Here is a 21609-nt window from a genome sequence, read left to right as displayed (position 1 = left end):
TGAATTCCAGAACGTAATTTAATGCATTCCACAGCAATTCCGATACACAATGTTGCTAGTTTCCTAAGCCTACCTGGTACCTGTTTGTACCGAAAGTGAAATAAAAAAAAGTATTGTGTAAACAACAGCAGATATGATCTGATTCTGTTTTTGAAAATGCCAATCATACAAGATGCATCTTTCTTCCGGCCGACATAATTTCCAACGAATCGTCATCAGCAAAAGAGAGGGGGGACAATAGAATACAAAAATGAGATTGTGAATGTATAAAATCTTTCTTCTCTCTTTCTCTCTCTCTCTCTCTCTCTCTCTCTCTCTCTCTCTCTCTCTCTGCTTCCCTTTGCCTGAAGCTGATAAAGTACTTTTTACCTAACCTGTACCAAACGGGTAGCGTGCATTCGACGACCATCATCGTTATCTTATCATTGGGGAGGCTGTTTTTAATAGTGAAAAGCAATCGACATTTCTTATCACCGATAGCGGATGATATCTGACGGTCGGACTGCGACGAGCAATCGATGACAATCGAGAGCGACCATTCGAGTCAGCAGTTGAATGCTGTCTTCTGCAGGCACATGATTAATTTGTGAACCAATCGCTCCACCCGTGAACCGCGTCCGTTGGTAGTGAAAGTGTGCCGTCCGGGGTTTTTTTTTTCTTATATTCGCAGTGTCATTGTTTAAAAGTTAGAACAAACAAATTGCAGTGCATGTGTACCGTCGTAAAAGTGAGCACTGTGTATGCAGAGAAATGAAATGTGATGTTAGATATTCTGCCATGGTAATTTCCAAATATGCTCTAAGCTTAAAACGGGAATTCCAGCAAAGTGATTAGCTGCTGAGCTTTAAAGCTTTATTGATTTTGAAAATTTCATTGTTTAAAATTGTGATCGATTTAAAGTCGCAAAGAAGTGTCCAACCTTCAGTGAAATTTAATAGCAAATTAGTTAACATTTGTTTGATTTAAGGGGAATTACTAGGTTATAATTGATAACGTCCCACCAGCCACTAGATCCGGGTGACTAATCACCCATTCGAGTGCTTGTATCGTATCGGCTTATTGTTGCAGGGTTTATTTATTTTTTTAAGTCAAAAATGCCAGCAATAGACAGCAATCTTTACGGCTGTTTGCTTCCGCCTACACGTACATTATCAAATGCAACGAGATACGGCGCTTCGTTGGATTGACCATATCGCTTGTGCGAATTCAAACTTCACTTGCTGTGTTCATTGATGCGTACTTCAAGGGGATCGGCCGCTCACGGGAGGGTATGTGTTGTCGCAGTTGTTCGACAATATGTCTCTTCGGGGTTTTGAGGTGTCTTATAATTTCATTGTCATGTGTCACTCACACTGTGATTGATGAAAAACTGTCAACAGTGGCACCGTCGCACAGGTGGCAAATAGCAAAAGCTTCCGAAATAGTATAGGAAGTAAACATGACTCGGACAGCTTGTTTTGCATTGGTATAACTATACTAATAGGATTATAAAAGTTTCGTGTGTTAAGCCTCCACCCTTAAACACTAATTACATCCTGCCGATTTTTGTTTGCAGCCCTCGGCATTGTTATTGTCCGTGGTGCTGCTACTACTACCGATTGCCGTAGTACATTGCCAGCAGTGGGGTGACCCAAAGTTTGTTAGCGAAAATACAGAAAACATATCACTGGCCGCATTTAACGAGGCGGTGCTGCAGCAAGATGTATGGATGGTGGAAGAGATTCCCGCACCATTCGTACTGCTGTGTCTAAACTACCAAGGTAAGTAAGATGGATCGCCACTGTTCGGTGACAGATGTGCCGAGCCGGGCATCGCGATGCTGCATGGTTCACAATGCGTGTGTCACCTTTCTGCAGGGCCACCGGAACCAAGCATACGGCAAGCTCCATCCAATCTCGAGGTGGAGCTCAAGCGTGCGAACGATGACCGCTGGTGCATCTACATCAATCGCCGCCAGGACTACGAGGTGGACAAACATAGTAACGTCATTTTTCTGGTGGTGGAAAACCCTGCCATACCGTACACCATCTCGGTGACACTGGTTAACGTCCTTGACAATGCGCCCGTAATGACGGCGGAGGGGGCCTGTGAGATTGAAGAGCTGCGTGCCGACTTCGATACGGACTGTCTGTTTAACGTGTACCATGCGGATGGGTACGAGGTAAATGGTATTGGCAATTCGAGCACGAACGAGCTGTCCTTTGCGATCGACGATGCGGCCGGTGCTGGTGAGCATTTCCAGTACGTGGCGTCAACTCAAACGCATCCCCAGCCGAACTACAACAAGCTGTATCATTTGAGGTGAGTAACGATTGCTATATAAGGTATTTCTCAGGGGTTTGCTTGCATTAGTTGTTACATCGTGTTAAAACATATTCAAACAATAATGTGTCCCATTATCGTAAAATACTTCTGGCAGTAAAGTGTCCGTTGTAAAATACAATTTGATCGAAACTTTATTTCATTATAACGAAGATTAAAATAATTTAAAATTATAAAAGTTTTAAATTGTTGTTTTGTAACCAAATAACTGACTCTTTATCAAGCTGACTTAAATTGCTCGTAGTGACCTTTGAGGACAAAATGTTTGGTTTCGAGTCCTGTGTTACCAACTGTTTAATCTAAATCAAATGAATTACTTTCTTACTTATCAGTACTTTGTGGTCTTGTCCTTCTGTATAAGTTCCCTAACCTTTGCGATTCAATCCATTATCTCGGTCATCACTTCATCTCAGTTCGAACCTATTACGTCTCCTCTGAATAAAAGGACTTTACGGATTCGGTCGTCCGGTGTCATTTGTATGACATGACCTAGAGCTCATGGGTGGCCCGTTGGTGTACCTATGTGTTAAACGGCGCCGATTCCACACGGCAGGACCGGGGATCAAATCCCATCCAGACCGCCTTTCCGTAGCAAGGACTGACTATCCGGCTACTTGGTAAAAATAAGTCTAATAAGCCAGAAATGACAGACGTGACCTTAGAGATCGTTAAAAGCCAACAAGAGAGAGAAAGAGAGAGAGAGTCGTGGAAAATTAATTATTTTTTCGTAACGTAATTCAGTAGAGTAAAGCAAAATCTCTCTTTTATTGTCTTACGAAGCCTATCTTATTGTCGTGACCTAATAATGAAAATAGTAACACCACACTGTAATCACCTTTTCAAGAAGGCTAGTCTTTTGTTAATCCCAACAATGATCCTTTGTGAACTTTGCTTAAATGAAATGTTACATTGCGATTAAAAACTATTTAGGAAGGAAAATTTAATCACATATTAATTAGTTAAAAATAAACACTCAATACAATGCGGTACATTGCGTGTGAATACATTTCAATTATCTTTGAAGTTGAATACCACATTGGCTTTGTGTAACAAGCTACACACTAATTACGATTTATTCAAAAAATTAATTTGATGCAAACACGTTTCATATTTTAAGAATAAAACAAAGCTTTTGCTAAATTCCATATTCCATATTCCATTATTCACTGGCATTTGATCTATGGTGCATTGAAATGCATCACAATGGTTGAAAGCTCATGCAATGTAATTAACTGGTTCAGTCATTTGTTAGATCATGTTGCGTATAAAAGCGAGCATGCTAAATAATATACATTTTTACCTGGAAATAGAAACATGAAAATAATAACAGCTTTCAATAGATTCAAATCCTATGTTTAATACACAAAGACTTCGTACCACAAACAATGGAATTTCTATCAGGCGTATATTAAATAGTTAAAAAAAATACTATTACAGAGTTATCAAAGCGCTAGACTACACGGAGAAAGCTATCTTCAACTTTATCACCACCGTGTACGATCTGGAAAGGACACACTCGTTCAACATGAGTACCATCATACAGGTGCGCAATGTGGACAGCCGGCCGCCAATTTTCAGCCGTCCGTTCACCAGCGAACGTATCATGGAAAAGAACAAGTTTGAAACGCGCGTAGTCGCCATCGACAGAGACACCGGTCTGAACAAACCGATTTGCTACGAACTGACGACGGCTGATCCCAAATGTAAGCCTGTGGATGAAAGTTTATTCGTGTTACTTTCAGTGTGATTTTCTCACAATTTCTGTGTTTTTTAATCACTTAGATCAAAAATATTTCGAAATTGGACAAACGGACGGATTGCTCACGGTACTTCCTATCGATCGTGATGCGGAACAGAATGAACTGTACATATTTACGGTACGTCTAGTCCTGTGAACTGGCCAGCGAAATGGAAATTTAATGTCTTGTTTCATTCACCCAGATTGAAGCCTACAAATGTCACAACAAGCTGCTAAGTACATCCAGCGAAGGAGCCATCATTTTGGAAGATATAAATGATAACTTTCCGGAAATAGCTATGAGTCCCATTGAGTTAGACTTTTGGGAAAATACTGTAATGGAACTAAACTTCGACCAGTTTACGATAAACGATCGGGATCTGGGTGAACATGCCCGGTACAATGTCCGTTTGACAGAAACGGTGGCCGGCGTACAGCAGGCAACGACCTCGTTTACCATCATCCCGGAGAGTGGTTACCAGCTGGTGTCGTTTACGATCAACATAATTAACGCTTCCCTGTTGGATTACGAACTGCCTGAAAGGCAGACGTTTCTCCTCCACGTTACCGCACAGGAACCGATCGAACTGACGCATCAAAACACACAGACAGTAGCGATACGGCTACGGAATTGGAATGATGAGGTGCCAAAGTTTAGCGGGGAGTATTACCAAACGAGCGTGCTGGAAACAGTCGGTGCTGAGACACTGTTAGCGACAGTCGCCATTACCGATCGTGACGTTGACGATAGTATCAAGCTGACGGTTTTGGGACGATTGTCCGAAAGTTTGCAAGTGATTCAATTACCGGTCAGCATCGATCCTACATCCAGTGAACCATTGTATCAGTTTGAAATTAAAACCAAACAAGCTGACATTTTTGACTACGATATCGCCAATGAGGTGATCGTACAGCTACAGGGTGAGGATACACTGCGTACAGAGAAAAATGAACCAATACATCAGATCTTTTCACAACTGACCATTACCGTGATCGACGTCAATAACAAACCTCCACAGATTAGTTTAGTAAGTGAGCTTCCAATTCATTGTTCCATTTTGTTCGATAAAATGTTAAACAAAACATCTTCGTTTCAAATTAAAATTGTAGCCCCGCAGTACGATGCACATTCTCGAGAACTCTGTCGCCGAAAGTGAGGTTATTATTGGGGAGGAAGAAGTGGCACAGATCATCGGTACCGATCCAGATACGGAAGCGGAGTTGGAATTTAGCATCGATTGGAGCAATAGCTATGGGACAAAGAGTGGAGTTCGTGCTAAGGCTGAAACATATGAAAAGTATTCTTTTTATTTCCATGAACGCTTCTGAGCTCGTGTGCAATATCTCCATTGTTATTTTAGCTGTTTCTACATACACGAGGTGAAGGAAAATCGACAACGAACCATTGGTACCATAAGGGTGAATCCTGAATTTCAGCAAGATGTAGATTACGAAATGTACGATACACTGTTTCTGTCGATTCGGCTGATCGATCGAAATCAGACAATTATGCCGAACATGGCAGAAACGGTAGTGGCGATCCAGATAGACGATGAAAATGATAATCCACCTTTCTTCGCCAATGAGACGCTAACGGTGGAACGATCGGTAAAGGAACAATCGGATAGCGGTGTAACTATCGGTAACATCATAGCATACGACATTGATGGTCCGGGTAATAACGAAATGACCTTCACCATGGAGTAAGTAGCTTGAAGTAATGATACAAAACAGATTTTTTTTTTCAAACATATTTTTCTCCATTCCAAGACCGTTAGATCCAGCCCACAAAGATTGGATGGAGATAGATCAGAACGGTATTATAAGGGTGAAAGCGAATCAATCCATCGACTGTGACACACCGCCCACCAATGTGGTGCTGCAAAAAGTTACCGTGTCCGACTGGAAATGGAGCACCTCGCACGATTTTACGATTGTACTGATGGACACGAACAACAAGCAACCCTATCACGATCCCTTTCCGGACGAGGGTCGGGTGTATAAGTTCGAAAAAATTCCCTCCAACACGGAAATCGTGCTGGTGGAGGGCAAGGATAAAGATCGCGATGTACCATACCATACCGTATCGTACGAGATCAACTATCGTGATTTTCCACAGCTGCAGCGGTACTTTGAGGTCGATAGTGGCGGTCGGGTGTATGTGAAGGAAAACAACGATCTGCTCGACCGTGATGCGGGGCTGGCAAGCATTATGATCAACATCGTGATGGTGGATAATGCGGGTGGATTTGGCAGTAAGTACTAAATGCGAATTGATTTACATTTTTGCTTCGGTGAATGTGGTTGTGAAGAGTCATTCATTTAAAGCTTTAGCGGAAAGTACTTTGCAGTCGTGAGTCGACTCATGAAATATTTAAAAATTTCGTTGGAATCATGAATCTCTAATGGTATTAATGAAATTTATATTGACACTTAAATTAATGAAATTGAGAGATGTGCAAAGTGAGTTGAAACGTTGTATTGAATGAGTTTCGTTCACTCACCACGAGGAGTTTTAGCGATTCTTTTTTCACTTATTCACTCATGAGTGTAAGCATGTAACCGTGGTGAGTTGAGTTGCAAAATGAGTAGATACGTGAGTTGAAACGAAAATGCGCGAGTGAGTTGAAACGAAAATGAGTTGAAACGAAACGTTTGATACACATGATTTGAAACGGAAACATGTGTACACTACCCAAACTACCCAAATGAATATACTGCACGCTCTGCCTAACTATCAAACCATAAGCGAACAGCGATCGGCAAGGACATGAAACGGGATCCGCCTCTGCTTAGGAGATTGGCAAATTTATAGCAATTTATATTATTTTTCACTCTTTTTTTATTTAAAACAATATTTCAGTGAAAAGAAACTTTTTTCAACCAATTGCCATTAAAAAAAATCAATTTAAATTTTTTTTTTTGCAAAATTTCTCACAAAAACGTAAGGGGTAAGCCTTATGAAATTTTCGAGTGGAAAATTTTTTTGAAATTTTTTTCTGATTTTTTATTCTTTTTTTAATTTGAAGCATTATTTGAGTGAAAAGAAACTTATTGCAACAAATTCGCAATAAAATATATCACATTTAAAAATTTTGCTTAATTGCAGAAAAATGAGGAAAATTTTACATTTTCTCAAACAGGGTAAGGAACTTGGTTCCTCGCATAACTTCTGGCACAGACATGTGGCACAGAAATGTAGCCATTGGTGCCATCTATCGACCACAGGTTAAAGATTGGCGATCCGTTGGATACCGACCGAGTTATAGCCAAAACTTGGCGCAAAAATGAGGAAAATTTTACATTTTCTCAAACAGGGTAAGGAACTTGGTTCCTCGCATAACTTCTGGCACAGACATCTGAGGGCATGGCCGCCCACGAAGAAAATGTAGCCATTGGTGCCATCTATCGACCACAGGTTAAAGATTGGCGATCCGTTGGATACCGACCGACTTATAGTCAAAACTTGCCGCAAAAATGAGCCTTATTAAATTTTCTAATTTTTATATTTTATTAATTTTTTTATAATTTTTTTATTCAGTTTTTTATTTAAAACAATATTTCAGTGAAAAGAAACTTTTTTCAACCAATTGGCATTAAAAAAAATCAATTTAAATTTTTTTGCAAAATTTCTCAAAAAAAACGTAAGGGGTAAGCCTTATGAAATTTTCGAGTGGAAAATTTGTTTGAAATTTTTTTTCTGATTTTTTATTCTTTTTTAATTTGAAGCATTATTTGAGTAAAAAGAAACTTTTTGCAACAAATTCGCAATAAAATATATCACATTTAAAAATTTTGCTGAATTACAGAAAAATGAGGAAAATTTTACATTTTCTCAAACAGGGTAAGGAACTCGGTTCCTCGCATAACTTCTGGCACAGACATCTGAGGGCATGGCCGTCCACGAAGAAAATGTAGCCATTGGTGCCATCTATCGACCACAGGTTAAAGATTGGCGATCCGTTGGATACCGACCGAGTTATAGCCAAAACTTGGCGCAAAAATGAGGAAAATTTTACATTTTCTCAAACAGGGTAAGGAGCTTGGTTCCTCGCATAACTTCTGGCACAGACATCTGAGGGCATGGCCGTCCACGAAGAAAATGTAGCCATTGGTGCCATCTATCGACCACAGGTTAAAGATTGGCGATCCGTTGGATACCGACCGACTTATAGTCAAAACTTGCCGCAAAAATGAGCCTTATGAAATTTTCTAATTTTTATATTTTTTTAATTTTTTTATAATTTTTTATTCTGTTTTTTATTTAAAACAGTATTTGAGTGAAAAGAAACTTTTTTCAACCAATTGGCATTAAAAAAAATCAATTTAAATTTTTTTGCAAAATTTCTCAAAAAAAACGTAAGGGGTAAGCCTTATAAAATTTTCGAGTGGAAATTTTTTTTGAAATTTTTTTCTGATTTTTTATTCTTTTTTTAATTTGAAGCATTATTTGAGTGAAAAGAAACTTATTGCAACAAATTCGCAATAAAATATATCACATTTAAAAACTTTGCTGAATTGCAGAAAAATGAGGAAAATTTTACATTTTCTCAAACAGGGTAAGGAACTTGGTTCCTCGCATAACTTCTGGCACAGACATCTGAGGGCATGGCCGTCCAAGAAGAAAATGTAGCCAATGGTGCCATCTATCGACCACAGGTTAAAGATTGACGATCCGTTGGATACCGATCGAGTTATAGCCAAAACTTGCCGCAAAAATGAGCCTTGTGAAATTTTCTAATTTTTTTATTTTTATTATTTTTTTATAATTTTTTATTCTGTTTTTTATTTAAAACAGTATTTGAGTGAAAAGAAACTTTTTTCAACCAATTGGCATTAAAAAAAATCAATTTAAATTTTTTTGCAAAATTTCTCAAAAAAAACGTAAGGGGTAAGCCTTATGAAATTTTCGAGTGGAAAATTTTTTTGAATTTTTTTTCTGATTTTTTATTCTTTTTTTAATTTGAAGCATTATTTGAGTGAAAAGAAACTTATTGCAACAAATTCGCAATAAAATATATCGCATTTAAAATTTTTGCTGAATTGCAGAAAAATGAGGAAAATTTTACATTTTCTCAAACAGGGTAAGGAACTTGGTTCCTCGCATAACATCTGAAGGCATGGCCGTCCACGAAGAAAATGTAGCCATTGGTGCCATCTATCGACCACAGGTTAAAGATTGGCGATCCGTTGGATACCGACCGACTTATAGTCAAAACTTACCGCAAAAATGAGCCTTATGAAATTTTCTAATTTTTAAAATTTTTTATTTTTTTATAATTTTTTATTCTGTTTTTCATTTAAAACAGTATTTGAGTGAAAATAAACTTTTTTCAACCAATTGGAATTAAAAAAAATCAATTTAAATTTTTTTGCAAAATTTCTCAAAAAAACGTAAGGGGTAAGCCTTATGAAATTTTCGAGTGAAAAATTTTTTTGAAATTTTTTTCTGATTTTGAATTCTCTTTTTAATTTGAAGCATTATTTGAGTGAAAAGAAACTTATTGCAACAAATTCGCAATAAAATATATCACATTTAAAAATTTTGCTGAATTGCAGAAAAATGAGGAAAATTTTACATTTTCTCAAACAGGGTAAGGAACTTGGTTCCTCGCATAACTTCTGGCACAGACATCTGAGGGCATGGCCGTCCAAGAAGAAAATGTAGCCAATGGTGCCATCTATCGACCACAGGTTAAAGATTGGCGATCCGTTGGATACCGACCGACTTATAGTCAAAACTTACCGCAAAAATGAGCCTTATGAAATTTTCTAATTTTTAAATTTTTTTAATTTTTTTATAATTTTTTATTCTGTTTTTTATTTAAAACAGTATTTGAGTGAAAAGAAACTTTTTTCAACCAATTGCAATTAAAAAAAATCAATTTAAATTTTTTTGCAAAATTTCTCAAAAAAACGTAAGGGGTAAGCCTTATGAAATTTTCGAGTGAAAAATTTTTTTGAAATTTTTTTCTGATTTTTTATTCTTTTTTTAATTTGAAGCATTATTTGAGTGAAAAGAAACTTATTGCAACAAATTCGCAATAAAATATATCGCATTTAAAATTTTTGCTGAATTGCAGAAAAATGAGGAAAATTTTACATTTTCTCAAACAGGGTAAGGAACTTGGTTTCTCGAATAACTTCTGGCACATACATCTGAGGGCATGGCCGTCCACGAAGAAAATGTAGCCATTGGTGCCATCTATCGACCACAGGTTAAAGATTGGCGATCCGTTGGATACCGACCGAGTTATAGCCAAAACTTGCCGCAAAAATGAGCCTTATGAAATTTTCTAATTTTTATATTTTTTTTATTTTTTTATAATTTTTTATTCTGTTTTTTATTTAAAACCGTATTTGAGTGAAAAGAAACTTTTTTCAACCAATTGGCATTTTAAAAAATCAATTTAAATTTTTTTGCAAAATTTCTCAAAAAAAACGTAAGGGGTAAGCCTTATGAAATTTTCGAGTGGAAAATTTTTTTGAAATTTTTTTCTGATTTTTTATTCTTTTTTTAATTTGAAGCATTATTTGAGTGAAAAGAAACTTATTGCAACAAATTCGCAATAAAATATATCACATTTAAAATTTTTGCTGAATTGCAGAAAAATGAGGAAAATTTTACATTTTCTCAAACAGGGTAAGGAACTTGGTTCCTCGCATAACTTCTGGCACAGACATCTGAGGGCATGGCCGTCCAAGAAGAAAATGTAGCCAATGGTACCATCTATCGACCACAGGTTAAAGATTGGCGATCCGTTGGATACCGACCGACTTATAGTCAAAACTTGCCGCAAAAATGAGCCTTATGAAATTTTCTAATTTTTATATTTTTTTAATTTTTTTATAATTTTTTATTCTGTTTTTTATTTAAAACAGTATTTGAGTGAAAAGAAACTTTTTTCAACCAATTGCAATTTAAAAAAAAACAATTTAAATTTTTTTGCAAAATTTCTCAAAAAAACGTAAGGGGTAAGCCTTATGAAATTTTCGAGTGAAAATTTTTTTTGAATTTTTTTTCTGATTTTTTATTCTTTTTTTAATTTGAAGCATTATTTGAGTGAAAAGAAACTTATTGCAACAAATTCGCAATAAAATATATCGCATTTAAAATTTTTGCTGAATTGCAGAAAAATGAGGAAAATTTTACATTTTCTCAAACAGGGTAAGGAACTTGGTTTCTCGAATAACTTCTGGCACATACATCTGAGGGCATGGCCGTCCACGAAGAAAATGTAGCCATTGGTGCCATCTATCGACCACAGGTTAAAGATTGGCGATCCGTTGGATACCGACCGACTTATAGTCAAAACTTGCCGCAAAAATGAGCCTTATGAAATTTTCTAATTTTTATATTTTTTTAATTTTTTTATAATTTTTTATTCTGTTTTTTATTTAAAACAGTATTTGAGTGAAAAGAAACTTTTTTCAACCAATTGCAATTAAAAAAAAACAATTTAAATTTTTTTGCAAAATTTCTCAAAAAAACGTAAGGGGTAAGCCTTATGAAATTTTCGAGTGAAAATTTTTTTTGAATTTTTTTTCTGATTTTTTATTCTTTTTTTAATTTGAAGCATTATTTGAGTGAAAAGAAACTTATTGCAACAAATTCGCAATAAAATATATCACATTTAAAATTTTTGCTGAATTGCAGAAAAATGAGGAAAATTTTACATTTTCTCAAACAGGGTAAGGAACTTGGTTCCTCGCATAACTTCTGGCACAGACATCTGAGGGCATGGCCGTCCAAGAAGAAAATGTAGCCAATGGTACCATCTATCGACCACAGGTTAAAGATTGGCGATCCGTTGGATACCGACCGACTTATAGTCAAAACTTGCCGCAAAAATGAGCCTTATGAAATTTTCTAATTTTTATATTTTTTTAATTTTTTTATAATTTTTTATTCTGTTTTTTATTTAAAACCGTATTTGAGTGAAAAGAAACTTTGTTCAACCAATTGGCATTAAAAAAAATCAATTTAAATTTTTTTGCAAAATTTCTCAAAAAAAACGTAAGGGGTAAGCCTTATGAAATTTTCGAGTGGAAATTTTTTTTGAAATTTTTTTCTGATTTTTTATTCTTTTTTTAATTTGAAGCATTATTTGAGTGAAAAGAAACTTATTGCAACAAATTCGCAATAAAATATATCACATTTAAAATTTTTGCTGAATTGCAGAAAAATGAGGAAAATTTTACATTTTCTCAAACAGGGTAAGGAACTTGGTTCCTCGCATAACTTCTGGCACAGACATTTGAGGGCATGGCCGTCCACGAAGAAAATGTAGCCATTGGTGCCATCTATCGACCACAGGTTAAAGATTGGCGATCCGTTGGATACCGACCGAGTTATAGCCAAAACTTGCCGCAAAAATGAGCCTTATGAAATTTTCTAATTTTTATATTTTTTTAATTTTTTTATAATTTTTTATTCTGTTTTTTATTTAAAACCGTATTTGAGTGAAAAGAAACTTTGTTCAACCAATTGGCATTAAAAAAAATCAATTTAAATTTTTTTGCAAAATTTCTCAAAAAAAAAACGTAAGGGGTAAGCCTTATGAAATTTTCGAGTGGAAATTTTTTTTGAAATTTTTTTCTGATTTTTTATTCTTTTTTTAATTTGAAGCATTATTTGAGTGAAAAGAAACTTATTGCAACAAATTCGCAATAAAATATATCACATTTAAAATTTTTGCTGAATTGCAGAAAAATGAGGAAAATTTTACATTTTCTCAAACAGGGTAAGGAACTTGGTTCCTCGCATAACTTCTGGCACAGACATCTGAGGGCATGGCCGTCCAAGAAGAAAATGTAGCCAATGGTACCATCTATCGACCACAGGTTAAAGATTGGCGATCCGTTGGATACCGACCGACTTATAGTCAAAACTTGCCGCAAAAATGAGCCTTATGAAATTTTCTAATTTTTATATTTTTTTAATTTTTTTATAATTTTTTATTCTGTTTTTTATTTAAAACCGTATTTGAGTGAAAAGAAACTTTGTTCAACCAATTGGCATTAAAAAAAATCAATTTAAATTTTTTTGCAAAATTTCTCAAAAAAAACGTAAGGGGTAAGCCTTATGAAATTTTCGAGTGGAAAATTTTTTTGAAATTTTTTTCTGATTTTTTATTCTTTTTTTAATTTGAAGCATTATTTGAGTGAAAAGAAATTTATTGCAACAAATTCGCAATAAAATATATCACATTTAAAATTTTTGCTGAATTGCAGAAAAATGAGGAAAATTTTACATTTTCTCAAACAGGGTAAGGAACTTGGTTCCTCGCATAACTTCTGGCACAGACTTCTGAGGGCATGGCCGTCCAAGAAGAAAATGTAGCCATTGGTGCCATCTATCGACCACAGGTTAAAGATTGGCGATCCGTTGGATACCGACCGAGTTATAGCCAAAACTTGGCGCAAAAATGAGGAAAATTTTACATTTTCTCAAACAGGGTAAGGAACTTGGTTCCTCGCATAACTTCTGGCACAGACATCTGAGGGCATGGCCGTCCACGAAGAAAATGTAGCCATTGGTGCCATCTATCGACCACAGGTTGAAAATTGGCGATCCGTTGGATACCGACCGAGTTATAGCCAAAACTTGCCGCAAAAATGAGCCTTATGAAATTTTCTAATTTTTATATTTTTTTTATTTTTTTATAATTTTTTATTCTGTTTTTTATTTGAAACAGTATTTGAGTGAAAAGAAACTTTTTTCAACCAATTGGCATTAAAAAAAATCAATTTAAATTTTTTTGCAAAATTTCTCAAAAAAAAAACGTAAGGGGTAAGCCTTATGAAATTTTCGAGTGGAAATTTTTTTTGAAATTTTTTTCTGATTTTTTATTCTTTTTTTAATTTGAAGCATTATTTGAGTGAAAAGAAACTTATTGCAACAAATTCGCAATAAAATATATCACATTTAAAATTTTTGCTGAATTGCAGAAAAATGAGGAAAATTTTACATTTTCTCAAACAGGGTAAGGAACTTGGTTCCTCGCATAACTTCTGGCACAGACATCTGAGGGCATGGCCGTCCAAGAAGAAAATGTAGCCAATGGTACCATCTATCGACCACAGGTTAAAGATTGGCGATCCGTTGGATACCGACCGACTTATAGTCAAAACTTGCCGCAAAAATGAGCCTTATGAAATTTTCTAATTTTTATATTTTTTTAATTTTTTTATAATTTTTTATTCTGTTTTTCATTTAAAACAGTATTTGAGTGAAAAGAAACTTTGTTCAACCAATTGGCATTAAAAAAAATCAATTTATTTTTTTTGCAAAATTTCTCAAAAAAAAACGTAAGGGGTAAGCCTTATGAAATTTTCGAGTGGAAAATTTTTTTGAAATTTTTTTCTGATTTTTTATTCTTTTTTTAATTTGAAGCATTATTTGAGTGAAAAGAAACTTATTGCAACAAATTCGCATTAAAATATATCACATTTAAAAACTTTGCTTAATTGCAGAAAAATGAGGAAAATTTTACATTTTCTCAAACAGGGTAAGGAACTTGGTTTCTCGAATAACTTCTGGCACAGACATCTGAGGGCATGGCCGTCCAAGAAGAAAATGTAGCCATTGGTGCCATCTATCGACCACAGGTTAAAGATTGGGGATCTGTTGGATCAATTTTCTCAAAAAAAAACGTAAGGGGTAAGCCTTATGAAATTTTCGAGTGGAAAATTTTTTTATATTTTTTTCTGATTTTTTATTCTTTTTTTAATTTAAAACAATATTTGAGTGAAAAGAAACTTATTGCAACAAATTCGCATTAACATTTATCACTAAACTTCAATTTATAAAATTTTTTGCACACATCTCTTAACTTAGATGTTTAAGCTGGGTTTTTATGACTCCGAAATGAGTCGTTGAACGAGCTGACTCCTTATAACGACTCATTCACTCTGAGTTGGTGCACTAAAAAGAGTTGTTATTCTCATCTCTAGTCCGAAGGACATACTTAAAGGGATACTTTAAGGATAGTTATTATCGTAAACTAAACGGGCACGGAGAGCCGAGGCTAAAGGGGTCCCAACATTTTTGGCACATGTAGAGTTCAATATGCTTGTGCTGCTACAATATTATAATACTTTACTTATTTTCTTTCGTCGGTTATGGGACCCCCAAAAAACACGCAACCCCGCTTCCCCACTCATCAGAATAAGAAATATTTAAAAAAAAAGTTTCTATAAAATGATGTATTATAATGCAAATATTTTGAAGTGAGCTTGTTTTCACTCAAATAATGCTTTAAATAAAAAAATAATAAAAAATAATACAACAATTAAACATTCTAAAGACTTGAAAATTTCCTGAGCCTATAGCTTTAGCTTTTTTTTTTGAGTAATTTTGCAAAAATATTTTAATTTATTTATTTTAATGCAAATTGGTTGAACTAAGCTTCTTTTCACTCAAATAATGATTTAAAGAAAAAAAAACAATAAAAAAAATAAAAAATTTGAAAAAAACTGAAAATTTCCTAAGGCCTTAGGTTTTTTTGGGAAATTTTGCAAAATCTTATAAATTGATTTATTTTAATGCGCATTGGTTGAAATTAGCTTCTTTTCACTCAAATAATGTTTAAAAGAAAAAAAAGAATAAAAAGCAATGAAAAAAATAAAAAATTCTAAAATTTTGAAAATTTCTTCAGGCTATAGCTTTAGCTTTTTTTTGAGTAATTTAGGCGGATCTGAGCAGTTTCATGTCCTTGCCGATCAGACTAGCCCCCTGGTTCGTTTATACAGGTTTGATAGTTAGGCAGTCCCATTTTTCCCATTTTGGCAATTTCCCATTTTTTTCCAAACAAGGCTTTTTAAAAATTGGCACCAAGAATTTCCCGGACACCTATAGTTTCAAGAATTTGAATCAGATATCCCCAACATCTACTACAACTTTTAGTTTAACATTATTAACACGTTTTCCATGTGTTTTCTTTGCTTACGAAAATCAGTTCAAAACCGTGTATCGACCAACATCAATGTGATGCTGCTCGATATCAACGACCACTATCCGGAACTTCCAGCGCTCACAACCGACGAGTTGCAAGTATCGGAGGACTTCAAACAGAACTACATTATGAAGGCGAATTTTACTGCAATCGATCTGGATGATAGGGAAACGCCGAACGCAAAGATTAATTACTACGTGCGACAGATTTTACCCGGTTTGTTTTAAATTTGTTCACAATACTCTTTTTTTTTGGATAAAACCATAAAGTAAACTTGCTTCTTTAATGTTTCTAGCGCGGGAAACTGCAATATTCACCCTCGAGCGTATCGACGAGTACAGTGCTTCGCTAAAAGTGGCACAAGATTTAAAAGGTTTCCACGGCACATACACGCTGGAAGTTGAGGTGAGTGGTTATGTGTTGATAAATGAACCCCCTAAAAATGATAGCACACATTAAATTAAAATCCATCTTATTAGGCTTGCGATAGAGGTAGCGAGTACAGGCCGGATATTGAACTTCCAACACCGGCGGTAAATAACTGCGCGACACGCGATTACGAAGTGGTAGTTATGCCATTTAATTATAACAGCCCAACCATTACTTACCCCACCCGAAATGCACAGATCCGTCTGAAGTAAGCTGCTTTTGTGATAAAACTGCAACCAATTAATGTGTGTTAATTTTGTGTGATTTTTCCTTTTTTTGGACATCATAAAGATACGAATCATTAAAAAATGGTACTACCCTGGTCGATACGAATGGATCTAATTTGCCGAATTTTGCTGCCGTTGATGATGATGGTGGCATATACGGACACGTTACGTTCTCCCTTCGAAGCACCAATGGTAAGACAGTGTAGCCGCCACTACCAATTTCCCGACCGAAAAGCTTCTTCACCACGTTAATGAACTGATTTGACGTTTCCTTTCGGCAGATAACGATAAAGACCATGAGATATTCCGGGTGGAACCGGTGGACGAGAAATCGGGCCGTCTCGTGCTGGAAAACGATCAAGCGGTCGAACCGTTTCCGAAAAATTACAGCGTACGTATTAGATTGTAATCATTTGCGTGTGGCCAACATCAATCCCGCCCCCCCCCCCCCCCCCCCCCCCCCCCCCGGGCGGGAGCGGTCATTTCTGCCCGGATGAGCGTAATTATTGACACAATTCTATCCCGCAGCTTACCGTGATTGCGAGAGATGGGGGCGACAAGCAGACGGAAACTTCTATCTATATCGTCTTTATAAATATGACGGGCGAACCGGCCTTTTTGCAGACGTCCTTCGATACAAATTTTACAGGTAACTTTAATGGCTCTGTTAGGAAGAGACATCCCAGACTCCCCATCGCAGCTCTGTAATTGAGACACATCCCAGTTCTGTGCAAATCACGAGGAGTTCCTTGAGTTTCCTTTATTCTTGGATGAATTCTTAAATTGGAAGAAGAAAATCTCGTATTAGGATAATAGTATAGGACAGTGTTGGTTATATTTCATGTAGACTAGTTTATACCGAGAACTAAAAATCAATATAACAACCCAAAGAATATCCCGTGAAAAGCTCGTTCCAAGGATTCGTACTTTTGAATTCGTTCAAACACAGATTCAAGGACCAGCCCCTTGAGTAGTAATATCAAGCAAAGCTAGTAAACACAAGTCTACCATGCAATTATATACCAAGCATGACCTACAAGTTCGTTACGTCCTAGAAGAACACAAATTTAGAACAATCAAAAGACCTACCTCAAAACCAATGACTGCACGTTTGCTTAATTCGGCAGAAAATGAAGACGGTCTAGACGAGATACGGCAATTACCATTCGCTGAGGATCCGAAGAATGCCGGCCTGCCACCTGGTGCCCAAACGAACGTATTCTACTTCATCGACGGTAAGTAGTAGCAGAAATGGTCAGGTGTTGAATTTCATTCACCCATCCCAAATGGAGCCCAATATTCATGATGCGCCTGTTACGCAAAACCTCCACCTTCCCCAGTGAAGTACGGTAATGCGAGTCACCTGTTTGCGCTGGATGCGGAAACAAATGTGCTCCGTTTGGCCCGGATGCTCGATCGGGAAGAGATACCGTCACACGAAATACGAATCGTTGCTACCAACAACGAAAATGGTCCACCGGCAACGGTCGTCGACGAATCATCCCCATCGGTGCTGGTCGTACGGATCAAGGTGAACGATGTGAACGATAATCCGCCAGTGTTTCAGCAACGGTTCTATGCGGCCGGTATCACCACGAACGACCGGGTACAGAAGCCACTGTTTCGCGTCTACGCCGAAGATCCGGACGAGGATGAAATCATCCGGTACGAGGTGGTGGACGGTTCGGAACAAGCGGTTGGTGAAAACCTACAAACGGACACGTTGCCCTTCCGGTTACATGAAACCAGCGGGGAGCTAACGTTGGTACAAAAGGTACAGCCCAACCAGAAGGGATACTATCAGTTCACCATCATTGCGTTCGATAAGGACGATACGCACAACGATACGGTGGAGGCGAAGGTGTACATCGTGTCCGAATCGAACCGTGTGACATTCGTGTTTTTGAACAGCGTCGAGGAGATTGATCAGCCGGACGTGCGAGACTTTGTAAGATTAAGCAACACGAAAGCATGTCTTCCTGTTTCTATCTTCCTCCTTAATAACGGTGTCACGTGTGGGTGCGTGTTTGTTTTGGGATGTTTTTCATACTTCTAGCTCGCCCTCCAATTGAGCGCATCGTACGGAATGCAGTGCAACATCGACGATATCGACCAGGCGCTTATCGAACGGCAGGAAGGATCCGGCAGCAGCACTGCCCTGACGGATGTTCGAACCCATTTCATCCAGGACAATCAGGCGGTGGAAGCCAGCCGGATACAGCAAAGGTCCTCGAACCGTACCTTCGTCACCGAATTAAAGGCCTCGCTGCGGCTACGCAACCTTTCGCTTCAGGATGTCCCACCGCCGACAGCGGAATCGTTGTCCGAGGCGGACGAAACGCTGCAGATAATCCTGATTGTGGTATCCGCGGCCCTTGCCGTACTGTGCGTGATTCTGTTCGTGGCGTTCTTCATCAAGATTCGGAGCTTGAACCGCCAGCTGAAGGCACTGTCCGCCACGGACTTTGGCTCTATTTCGTCCGAGCTGAACGGGAAACCGACGCGCAACGTTCCGACGACGAATATCTTCTCCATCGAAGGATCTAACCCGGTGCTGAACGATAACGAGTTCGGTCGTAAGGGTGGTGGAGTTTACGATGATCTTAGGTAAGTTAAATAGTGATAAGCATTAGTATAGCACTATATAAAACGATTAACTGTGTTCTTTTGCTGGAAATGCTTCGATAGCCTTCAATCGGAAGAATCCGATTTCACCGATATGGATAAGGATATATTCTCGCCGAAGCGAAAGGTATGTTGCAACATCGTTAACCCCTAGCACAAAGATAATATAGCCCTTTTCCTTAACCCTCTCTCTTCCCCCATTACCAGGAGAGCCTCAATCCTGCCTTTCTGGAACATTTACGTCAGCGCTCGTTAAATCCAATGGCTAACGGAAGGGACAAAAGCATCGAAGTCATAGATGGTTCCAATCATAAAAAACTGGACGAAACCGACGACGAACTGTCCCATCGGTTCTAACCGTTGCCAATTCGGGTATTTTAATGGCAATGTTTTCCGTATTAATTTTAGCTGTAAATACGTTTTACTGTTATTGGATGAAATGTGGTAGATAACGGTGTCTTAATTCGGTATGTTTCTAATCACTACAAAATGACTTCTGATGCGTGTGGGAGGATTTTTTGTTGTTTGCTGATACCACGACGATACACAACAGCGCCGTAAAAGCTACCACACACAGGCATGGTCCGGCTGTGACAGTTTTTTTTTATCTGTATATAATAAATAAACGAAAAAATCATAGGATGTGGAAAAAAAACCAATCCTTCCATCTTGAATTTGTGGCTTGGGGCTGGGTTAGGTTTGCATTTTTTAGTCCCTTTCACTTTCTCATCCCATCTCGGTTCATCTCTCTCTCTCTTCAGAACGGTGTACTGCAACACTGTTGGCATCCTCAACCGGGAAGTCTAAAATTTATGTAAATTAAAACAGATACTTTATACGGAGTAAAAGATAAAATATGGATCAATCCATACCCGACCAGTATCGGCGGCCGGGAGGGAAACGACCGTTGGTTATTTGAGCACTACGGCAAAGCATATTTGAAGCCCGTATCGAACACGATGCTGCTGGCCAGTGTCCCTCTTTGGGGAGGGTGTTTATTTTTCGCCGAAATTTCACTTTCCAGCACACGCAATCACGTACAGAGCGCTGCATATTAAGTGGTTGATTTCAATTTGAAGTAAAAAAAAAACTTATACGAACATGTGTCCCTTTTATGCTGCATTGCTTCCCAGTGTGGGTGTGTGTGGAAGGTTATAAATTGATAGTAAATTTTAATATCCTAATAACTACTAATGGATCGTGTACCTACAGTAAAAGAGCTGTTAAACTGTGCATGTAATAGACTTCTATTGCACATTCTACCAGTACGGAAGTTTGATGTGACATTGTTTCAGAAATTAAATTGTGAAATTTTGATATACCTTTTTTTACGATTAGAAATGGTAATCTGACCTATGTTTATTGCTAAATCTAAACATTAGTTATTACTATATTCCGGCACACAACAAGATGTGGGATTTGGAATCGATCCTTGACCGGTCGGAAATCTTTTCCAACCAACCATGAAGAGCATGAAGGACCGCCAAATCTGTACCATATAGTTGTTAGTGATTGTTAAATTGCTTTACATTGTTCCATTTTTTTAATCAGTGATACGAAATATTCATGGTTAGAAGCCGTTCCTCGTGATTAACATTCAAATGTGCGTAAAATGATATAAAATTACTAGAAGTCTGCTACATTTAATAATGTTTACATATGCTCGATCGTGAATTAAATGGTTGACCAATCTTTTTGTTTAACCCAGCAAAAGAATAGCTCCTTCATCTGAACCAAGTTTCGGAAGTTTATAGCAATAGAAAGGCAACAATTATCTCAACTTTACCGTATAAATTTAATATCACATTTTGTAGGTATAAAAATTGTCCTAAAAATGGAAGGTAAATATTGGCGAAGAACAGTCGTTGCTACCAAACCGCGTTTAGCAGTTCAATCAAGATACACTACAAACGAGGAAGTTTGATTGTTATATGTTTTAGTTAACTTTTAGTTGGAAGAAAAAGTTGCGCGTAATAAATGTTGCAAAAAAATAACATATCAAAATGATTAAACTTAAAAAAACATAATTTTTACTTCCTGTACTTTGATATCACGATACACATGATAATGTGATTTACATTATATTTGTTTGGTTAAACTCGACTGAAAGCAAAGAAAAATTGCGGACGAAACATATCACGCTTTAATCAATACCTTTCACTTTGTTATCAGTTCATTTAAGGAACATTCCATGCGAGAATGGTAATGGTCAAAATCGACTGAAAGCACTTGCTGGGTCATTTAAATTTCTTGGAAAATAACAACTTTAGAGCAATAAACAGAAATCCTTACTTACTACCTTTAAATGTCC

General features: G+C 37.0%; 1 protein-coding gene across 3 annotated transcripts; it reads left to right on the top strand.

Annotated features, from left to right (window-relative positions):
- Positions 1–503: 503 nt before the first annotated feature.
- On the top strand, positions 504–19972 carry LOC125763032 (cadherin-23-like). 3 transcript variants are annotated; one of them, XM_049425755.1, is made up of 20 exons: positions 504–780; positions 1556–1760; positions 1857–2301; positions 3760–4025; positions 4105–4199; positions 4264–5088; positions 5171–5358; positions 5422–5763; positions 5831–6315; positions 16021–16233; positions 16313–16422; positions 16497–16654; positions 16738–16865; positions 16955–17064; positions 17202–17322; positions 17801–17908; positions 18014–18621; positions 18730–19280; positions 19362–19425; positions 19506–19972. In XM_049425755.1, exons 1-20 carry the CDS (start codon positions 751–753, stop codon positions 19653–19655), a joined length of 5202 nt encoding a protein of 1733 aa, XP_049281712.1. In that variant the 5' UTR covers positions 504–750; the 3' UTR covers positions 19656–19972. The 3 variants fall into 3 exon arrangements, with proteins under 3 accessions (XP_049281712.1, XP_049281711.1, XP_049281713.1); XM_049425754.1 differs by lacking the exon at positions 504–780 and adding an exon at positions 788–1268; XM_049425756.1 differs by lacking the exon at positions 504–780 and adding an exon at positions 1301–1465.
- The last annotated feature ends 1637 nt before the right edge of the window (positions 19973–21609 follow it).

The sequence above is a fragment of the Anopheles funestus genome, chromosome 2RL (genome assembly GCF_943734845.2).
Source record: "Anopheles funestus chromosome 2RL, idAnoFuneDA-416_04, whole genome shotgun sequence".
Taxonomy (NCBI): domain Eukaryota; kingdom Metazoa; phylum Arthropoda; class Insecta; order Diptera; family Culicidae; genus Anopheles; species Anopheles funestus.
This window is presented reverse-complemented; position numbering and strand designations above follow the sequence as displayed.